General features: G+C 54.0%; 1 protein-coding gene across 2 annotated transcripts in view; it reads right to left on the bottom strand.

Moving 5' to 3' along the window:
- Positions 1-8,131, bottom strand: part of NFAM1 (NFAT activating protein with ITAM motif 1) — a 37,784-nt gene extending 29,653 nt beyond the window's left edge. The window contains exon 1 of one of the 2 annotated variants that reach the window (XM_010843655.1): positions 7,989-8,131. In XM_010843655.1, the coding sequence (XP_010841957.1) occupies positions 7,989-8,094 (106 nt within the window). In that variant the 5' untranslated portion in view covers positions 8,095-8,131. Of the gene's footprint in view, positions 1-1,058; positions 1,355-7,988 lie in introns of those variants that run through there. The other variant, XM_010843656.1, reaches the window with a different exon arrangement.
- Between the last annotated feature and the right edge of the window lie 738 nt (positions 8,132-8,869).

Raw genomic sequence — 8,869 nt, 5'->3', positions numbered from 1 at the left:
TTCTCAACCCCTGATGCTTCCCACGCTGGAGGTCAGTCAAGACCCTGAGACTAAGCTGTGGCTCCTTTTCAGCCTTGACCCTGACCTTGCAGACCCCTCCTCTCCAGCCTTCCCCTGCCCTCTTCCTTACAGAGCCCACCCCCAGAGGTTGAATACCTGTTCCTGGGTCGCCCCTACCCTCACCCGCCGCAGGTGAGCTCAGTCCTGTCCCACACTTCTGAGCTCCTGTACATTCAGAACCAGGGGTGAACACCGTGGGGAGCAAGGCGGGGTCTGTCAGGGCAGGAAGAGTGGACCCGAAAGGACACCGCAGAGAGAGCACCAGAGTTCAACCTTGAGCAACAGGTTGGAGTCACCAGGTGGGCAAATGTGAGGACACCTTTCAGGCCAAGGGACCAGCGGGAGCCAAAGCTCAGCGGCAGGCAGTCGTCAGCGTGGCTCGGAAGTGGGGTGTGGGCAGGGGCGGGAGGAAAGGGTAGCCCAGGGCCAGGGGCAGGGGCCAGGGCAGATCCAGATGCTCTGCAGTGAACCAGCTGCTGGCAGGCTGAGCTGTGCTCCAAGGGACCAGGGGCTGTCTCCTGGGCCCCCAGCTCCTTAGGACAGCTCTGAGAAGGGGAGGCTCTGATTTAAAGGGTGTGCCTGTTTTAAATCTTTGGGAGAAGGTAAGGGACAGGGAGGCCTGGCGTGCTGCAGTCCACGGGGTCGCAAAGAGTCGGACACTGAGTGACTGAACAACAAATGTTCTAAATCTGGTGTGTGTGGCCAGGTATGAACTTGCCTTCAGACACACCTCCTTGGACCCTATGACCAATGCTAGAGCAGGTGTCTCCCCTGACAGTCTGAGGACGGGCTGCTCGATGGGAGGGCACGCCTGCCCTTGGGCTTGGGCTGCACCCACTTGGTGCCTCCCTCCTGCCCACCACCCCACAACCTCCCCATCAGCAGGAAGCAGTGAGGAGCCCAGAGCCTCCAAGGGGCCCCCGCCCTGGCTCTGCTATATCTCAGCCGCAGCCCACGCAGTCCTGGGACAGGGTCGGGGGGTGGGTGGGAGCACATACCTGCCAGGCCCCCAACCTTCTCCAGACAGCCTGTCCCCATGGTCGAGGCCCACAGACCTTCCCTGAGGGGTCCCAGGTGCCAGCCCTGGGGTCATCAGTGTCCCAGATGTGCCTTCCTATTGCCCCGGGCAAGAGGCCTGCTTAGGAGGGAAGCTGGGGCTCAGAGCGGGCAGGGAAGCTGGAGGGGGTCAGATCCTGTCTCGGGGTTCTCGGGCACCCACTCCCTCGGTCACAAGTCAGGAGGGTTTTGTCATTCCTCTCCTGGTGGCATCACATGTCCACCCTGCTCAGCGCTCCTCAGGGGGTTGTCTGACTGGGAGCTGAATTCTTCCTGTTACTGTGAGTATTTCCTGGGCATCCTCTGGGTGCCAGGCTCCGTGCTGGGAGCCAAGGATTCGAAGCCAAGTAAGTCCACATGTGTCCTGCCCTCGTGAAGCTCGCAGTTCACACAGGGAGGAGGAAAGTGTAGAAAGAAGCAGTCTTAATGGGAACATACCCGCTGGAGGCACCGAACACACGCGTGCCTGGAGACCACACGTGAGCGTTCCGAGATGGGAACACCTGGAACGTCAATCATAACTAAATAGATCGCAGTATGTTCATTCAGTGGGACGCTCCACAGCAGGGGTTCACAAACGTGTTCTGTAAAGGGCCAGGGAATAAATATTTTCCACTTTGTGAGCCATATGGTCTCTATCGCAGCTACTCTACTCTGCTGTTGTGGGGGCAAAAGCAGCCATAAATGAGCCATGAATGGATAGGCATGGCTGTGTTCCAATAAAACTTTATTTATGGACATGGGAATGGGAATACAGTCATCACTCACTCTCCATGGAGGACTGGTTCCTGCACCCGTTACAGACACCAAAATCCACAGATGCTCAAGACACAGGGTATCTTGAGAGTGATGGGGGTACAGGGGGTTTGTTATTCAGTTACTCAGTCGTGTCTGACTCTTTTGCAACCACATGGACTATAGGCCACCAGGCTCCTCTGTCCATGGAACTTTCCAGGCAAGAATATTGGAGTGAGTTACCGTCTCCTTCTCCAAGGGATATTCCTGACCAGGGATTGAACCCAAATCTCCTGCATTGGCAGGTGGGTTCTTTACCACTGAGCCATCAGGGAAGCCGGTACAGTGCCCTTTGGGGCACTGGAATGTTCTCTTTCTTGACCTGGATGGTAGACACATAGGGCTATGTTTATTTAATATGTATCACACTTTTCTGTGTCTGTATTATATTTTATGCAGCTCCCCTGGGGCTCAGTGGTAAAGAATCTGCCTGCATGTAATACAGGAGACTCGAATTTGATCTGTGGGTCGGAAAGCTCCTGTGGAGTAGGAAATGGCAACCCACTTCAGTATTGCCTGGGAAATCCCATGGACAGAGGAGCCTGGCAGGCTATAGTCCATGGGGTCACAAAGAGTAGGACAGGACTTAGCAACTAAACGACAACCACGAAAGTTATATTTCATGATATAATGACATAGGATTCATAAAATGGCTTAAGATTCCCATATACAGCTGACCCTTGAACAACATGGTGGTTAGAGGCACTGAACCGTGCACAGTTGAAAATCCAAGTGTAACTTTACAGGCGGCCCTCCGTATCCAAGGTTCCACGGGAGTGAACCAACAGTGTAGCTGTTGTATTTACTACTGAAAAACACCTGTGTATAACTGTACCTGAGCAGTTCAAATGCATGCTGCCCAAAGGTTAGCTGCACTTTAAATCATCTGTAGATCACTTATAGTACCTAATACAGGAATTTCCTTGGTGGTCCACTGGCCAAGACTCTGTGCTCCCAATGCAGGGGGCCCGGGTTTGATTCCCAGTCAGGGGACTAGATCTCACACACACAATTAAAAGTTGCACATGCCACATGCTACAACTAAGACTCAGTGCAGCCAAAATTAAAAAAAAAGACTAATACTATGTAAGTACTATGTGAGTAGTTGTAAATACAATGTAAAAGCTATTTAAATACTTGCCATGAGAACTGCAAATTCAAGTTTTGCTTTTTGGAACTTTCTGGAAAATTTTTTTCCCCTGAATATTTTCGATCTGGTGTTGGTTAAATCCGCAGATGCAGAACTGGCAGATACAGAGGGCTTAAGTATAAAATTATACTTTATTGTATAATTTCATATTCACACTGTGAAATATGTATTCTTCTCATGATGTTTTTCTGACCATTAGAAAAATACATTCATAACTCCATACAAAAAGGCAGTGGGTTGGACTTACCAACCCCAGTGGCCAGGGTTTGGGACCCCTGCTCTTTACCAACCAAAATAAACAAAGCAGCCACACTGTCAACCGGATATAGCTTAAAAAACATAATGTTTGGACTTGCCTGGCGGTCCAGTGGTTAAGAATCTGCTTGCCATTGCAGAGGACACAGCTTCAATCCCTGGCCTGGGGTGATCCCACACACGGAGAGGCAACTCAGTCCGTGTGCCACAGCTACTGAGCCCTCGCGCTCTAGAGCCTATTTTCCGCAACAAGAGAAGCCTGTGGACCACAACTAAAGAGGGCCTGTGCCTCTTGCCACAGCTGGAGAAAGCCTGCACACAGCAGCAGAGCCAGTGCAGCCAAAAGTGAATAAATAAATACATTTTAAAAAGATGTTGAGTGAAAGAAGTAGGTCGCAGAGAACACCCACAACATCATTCTGACTATACAAAGTTCAAAAACAAAGCCAGGCTAATCTATATCGTTTAGGGACACAAACCAAAGGATAAAAGTACAAAAAAAATGCCAGGAAGCAATTGCCCTAAACTCAGGATGGTGGTTCCTCTGCGTGGGGGAGAGGCGGTGTCTTGGGAGGCGTCCAGGGGCTTTGGGGCCCTAGAATGTTTGCTCTCTTGACCTGGACGGTCGACACGCCACACTTGGCTTTGTAATATTTATGGTGCTTCTCTGCGTATGTATTCTAGTTCGCGATTTTAAAAGAGAAAGCACTGACAGGGCCCCATTGGAACGGCATCTGCACTCCTGCCTGACAGGCGTTTATGATCCACGCGGACCCACATCCCAGTGGGAATCGTATTCCGCAGCTCTACTAAGAGACCCTCCTCCCCAGCGAGTCTGAACCTCTCGCCATGCCCTCCCCCGGGCTCTGCCTTCTGGCCTCCCAGCCTTTATTCCTGCTGTGCCTGCCACCCACCCACCTGCTCCGTCGCCTCCCCGCCGCCCCCTCCAGCACCCCCTCTGCCCCACCCCCAACAGGGAGGTCTTCTCCTCCGCCTGCCTCGGAAGCTCTTTATTGGGATTAGACGAAGATCAAAAGCAGAGGCCAGTCCTGACAGAGGCCTGGAGCTGTGGGGAGGCAGGCAGCAGGCTCCCGAACAGCTTTTGGGCAACAAAGGAAGCGGCGACACCTGAGTCCCGAGCTAACGGGGGAGGGGAGGCGAACTTGCATCAGGACTCTGGCCCTGGGGTCCTGTTTCTGCGGGTGAGTCTCACGGTTTCCGCCAAGCTGGGAGTAGGGGCTGTGGCTTATTCACCCTCAGTTCCCCCCAGTGCCTGGAACTGGTCCTCTTTAATGAATAGTTGAGAAATAAACACAGCCAGGGAGAGACTGGAGACTGATGTTTGTTGAGAACACCAAGGCTCAGAAAGGTTAAGGAACTTCCCTGAGGTCACACAGCAGTCAATAGAAGAAGGCCAGATTTGAAGAAGCTCTGTCTGGCTTCAAAGCCCTTGGAAGTGACTTGAAGCCTGGTGGAAGCAGGGCTAGAGCAGGTGTGTAGCTGCTCTCAGGAAAGCTGAGCCTCAGACTCAGATGATTCTCCTCTAAGAGGTGCCCTTCAGACCAGAGGTAGCCACTAGACCCTTTGAGAAAAGTAGAATTTGCAAAGACATCAGAGGAGAGCAGGGGAGGAAGGTTGGGAGCAAGAACGGTCCTGAGTTGCCATCCCAGGGTGTTGCTAGAGACCCCTGGAAAGGTCAGAGTGACCCCAAGGAGCCCAGGGGCTCCCCAAGATGTAGAGCCAGCCAACTGAATCTTGCATCTTGATTGGCTCTGCTAGGCAGGCAGGTGGCTGACATTCTCTGAGCTCCCGTCACGTGCACCTTCAGGTATTACTATCGCAGCCGCTTGACAGGTGAGGCCATCGAGCAACATTAAGAACCTGCCCAAGGGGACTTCCCTGGTGCTCCAGTGACTAAAGGGCTTCCCAGGTGGCTCCGTAAAGAATTTGCCCGCCAATGCAGGAGACAACGGAGAAGGCAATGGCAACCCACTCCAGTACTCTTGCCTGGAAAATCCCATGGACAGAGGAGCCTGGTAGGCTGCAGTCTACGGGGTCTCGAAGAGTCGGACACGACTGAGCGACTTCACTTTCACTTCTCACTTTCATGCATTGGAGAAGGACATGGCAACCCACTCCAGTGTTCTTGCCTGGAGAATCCCAGGGACGGGGGAGCCTGGTGGGCTGCCGTCTATGGGGTCACACAGAGTTGGACACAACTAAAGCGACTTAACAGCAGTAGCAGCAGCAGCAGGAGACAAGGGTTCAATCCCTGGTCCAGGAAGATCCCATGGAGAAGGAAATGGCAACCTACTCCAGTATGCTGGCCTGGAGAATTGCATGGACAGAGGAACCTGGTGGGCTACAGTCCATGGGGTCGCAGAAAGAGTAGGACATGACTTAGTGACTAAACAACAACAACCAGGGGCTAAGACTCCTCACTCCCAATACAGAGAGCCTGAGTTCGATCCTTGGTCAGGGAGCTAGATCCCACATGCCATAACTAAGAGTTCTCATGTCACAGCTGAAGATCTCGCATGACACAACAAAGACCCCTTGTAGCCAAACAAGTAAAGAAATATACATATTGAAAAAAAAAAGAAAGAACCTGCCCAGGGGCCCAGGTCCAAAGCAGAGCTCAGATCCAGACTCTACACCCTGGCCTGCACACAACCCTACATCAGGTGGTCCAGGGAAACAGTGTATTGAGCCCAAGCTTCAACGACGACAGTCCCCAAGATCCCCCATGGACACTCCTGAGGCTGCAGGCTGGGTCGTGGTGCTGATGGTTGATGGAGTTGGCTACACTAGGCAGATGGGTGAGGTCAGGGGAGGTTTGGGGGATGTGAGAGAAACTGGATTCCCTCCATCAGATTCTCAAAGCTCGGAGATAAGAGGGTGGGGAGGGGCATGGCACAGACTAGAGACAGAACCCAGGACCCGCAGGGGAAGGACCAGGAGTACCGGGTGCTGTCTGCTGCTGCAAGAGACCACAAGGTGCTTCCACCTCTTGCGAAAGAGCAGAGTTTCTCTTGGGTACAATGTCTGCTGCAATCCTAGGGGGCCGGGGGCGGGGAATATGTTGTTTGTGGTCAAGACAGTTACAAACAGCACTTTTCACAGCAGCACCCCAAAAGTCTCTTCTACTCAGTTACTGGGGTGTGCGGGGGTCCCTTTTGGGGAGGAGGGACCACACAAAGAGAAATGATGGGAACTGGGGGGGAAATTAAAACGAATGAGTTTCAACACGTTGTCACCAAGAAGCTGCATTTTCTCAGCCTTCTTTGCATTGGGGCGGGGGGTTTGGTGACGGGGTTGGGGGTGTGAGGTGCACAGACGAAAGGAGATGACCTCACAGGGGCTGGGCTGTCAGGCCTGCGGTAGGACTGGGTACACCCAGTTGAGTCTTGCCTTCCCAAAGGGGTAGATTTTTTGTGAAGGATGTTCTTTACAAAGAAAGGCAAGAGGACCCCTGGAGCCCACTTCCAAGGGTCAGTTCAGAGCTGAACCTGGCCTCTACTCACCCTCTAGGCTGTGGGCCAGCTATCTGGCTGTGCTGGGCCTCAATTTCTCCGTGCTTACATGGTGCCAATGGGAACAGCACCCCAGGGGTGCCTTGAAGGGGCCTGAGTACAAGTGTGAAGCCCAGCTTATGTGCACAGAGAGGCTAATTTATGATAATAAGAGTAGATGTCCAACCTCCCTGGTGGTTCAGTGGCTAAGACTCTGCTCTTCCAATGCAGGGGGCCCAGGTTAATTCCCTGGTCAGGGAACTAGATCCCACATGCCACAACTAACAATTCACATGTTGCAACTAGAGATCTCGCATGTCGCAACTAAAACCCAGCACAGCCAAATACATTTTTTAAAAATATATGGACAAATATAGCTGTTATTGCTTATGGTATGAATGAAAGGCAGAGGATGGAGCAGAAGGGTGGGAGCAGCTCCTGGAAGGCTCATAAAAATCAAGGTGAATGAGAAGGAAAGCATCCAGCCTGCACCCAGCCTGCCCAGCGGGGTGGGCGGATGCTGGGGCTACAGGAGGGTGGGCACTGCCCAGGTGAGACAACCTCAGAGACCCCAGAGCCAGGCTGGGCAGCCCTGGTGGGGGACACTCCTGGGAGTTCCCTGGCCTGGATGAACTGGCCCCTGGGCCACCCATCCTAGGGCCAGGCTTGGATCCATCCACCCAACTTCCCAGGCACCTTGCCCTATGACCAGCGGTGGCCTCCCTCCCTCCGCCCCACCCCTCCCAACGTGGGGGCTGCAACACCAATGGGCAGGTTCAAGGCGTGGGTTCCGCAGTCAGATACCTTGGGGGTGAGCTGCCCCTTCCCAGAGATCCCACACCCCACCGGATGGCCCCCCTCCCCGGCCCGCAGCAACGCCCACCCACCTCGCTGAGGGGCCAGGGGGTCAGGAGGAGCCGGGAGAGAGGCTGTTCCAGCAGCGAGACTGGGGGCGCGGCCCCGCCTCTTCAAAAGCCACCTCGGCAAGGCATTAGCTAAACATCTCCCGGTCCCCGAAGGCTTTCCCTGTGAAGTCTGCAATGTTCAAACGCAACCAGCAAATCCCCGGAGACGGGTCCGGGGAATTAGCCGCGCGGCGGATGAAAGCGGCTGTGATGTACGCGAGGCAGAGAGCGCGGGAGGAGGGGAGGACCGCGTACCTGCGCCTGCCAGCGGCAGGGTCCAGGGGAACAGGATCAAGCCCAGCAGCCTGGGGGCCGGGAGGGGGCCCGGCCAGGCCCTCCGTCGCGGAGGCCAGCTCTCCATCGGGGCCTTCTTCCTCTTTAGGTCGCGGGCGGGGACAGCCTGCTGGTAGCCACGGTTGCCCTTGGCGTCCTTAACAGGCTCCTCCCCGGCCAGCCTTCTGCTTCCTCCAGGTCTCAGTTGGCCGCCTTGTCCTCTCAATGACCCCGGACTTTCCTGGTGGGAACAGTTTCAGGCCAGGGCGCCGCCAGGCGAGGATGTGGGGCTCCCACCCGTCCAGGATGTACAGATGTGAGTTGGAGCGCCAAGAACTGATGCTTTTGAACTGTGGTGCTGGAGAAGACTCTTGAGCGTCCCTTGGACTGCAAGGAGATCCAACCAGTCCATCTTTAAGGAAATCAACCCTGAATATTCATTGGAAGGACTGATGCTGAAGTTCCACCTGATGCGAAGAGATAACGCATTGGAAAAGACCCTGATGCTGGGAAACATTGAGGGCAAGAGGAGAAGGGGGTGACAGAGGATGAGATGGTTGGATGATATACCTGACTCAATGGACATGAGTTTGAGCAGACTCTGGGAGATAGTGAAGGACAGGGAAGCCTGGCGTGCTGCAGTCCATGCAGTCGAAAAGAGCTGGACACGACTCAGCACTGAACAACAACACGACATGCAGAAGAACAGAGAGGGGCTAGGCCTCCCATTCATGCCCTACCCTCACCCCTGAGGCGGTGGCTTCTCCCCTTCTCAGCCCCTTTTCTGCTGGATAAATTAGCCCAAAGGAGGGCAGGTCTAGCTGCTCAGGCCTGAAACTCTAAAAAAAACAGCATACCAACCC

The sequence above is a fragment of the Bison bison genome, unplaced genomic scaffold, assembly GCF_000754665.1.
Source record: "Bison bison bison isolate TAMUID 2011002044 unplaced genomic scaffold, Bison_UMD1.0 scf7180017864184, whole genome shotgun sequence".
In the NCBI taxonomy this organism is placed as follows: domain Eukaryota; kingdom Metazoa; phylum Chordata; class Mammalia; order Artiodactyla; family Bovidae; genus Bison; species Bison bison.
This window is presented reverse-complemented; position numbering and strand designations above follow the sequence as displayed.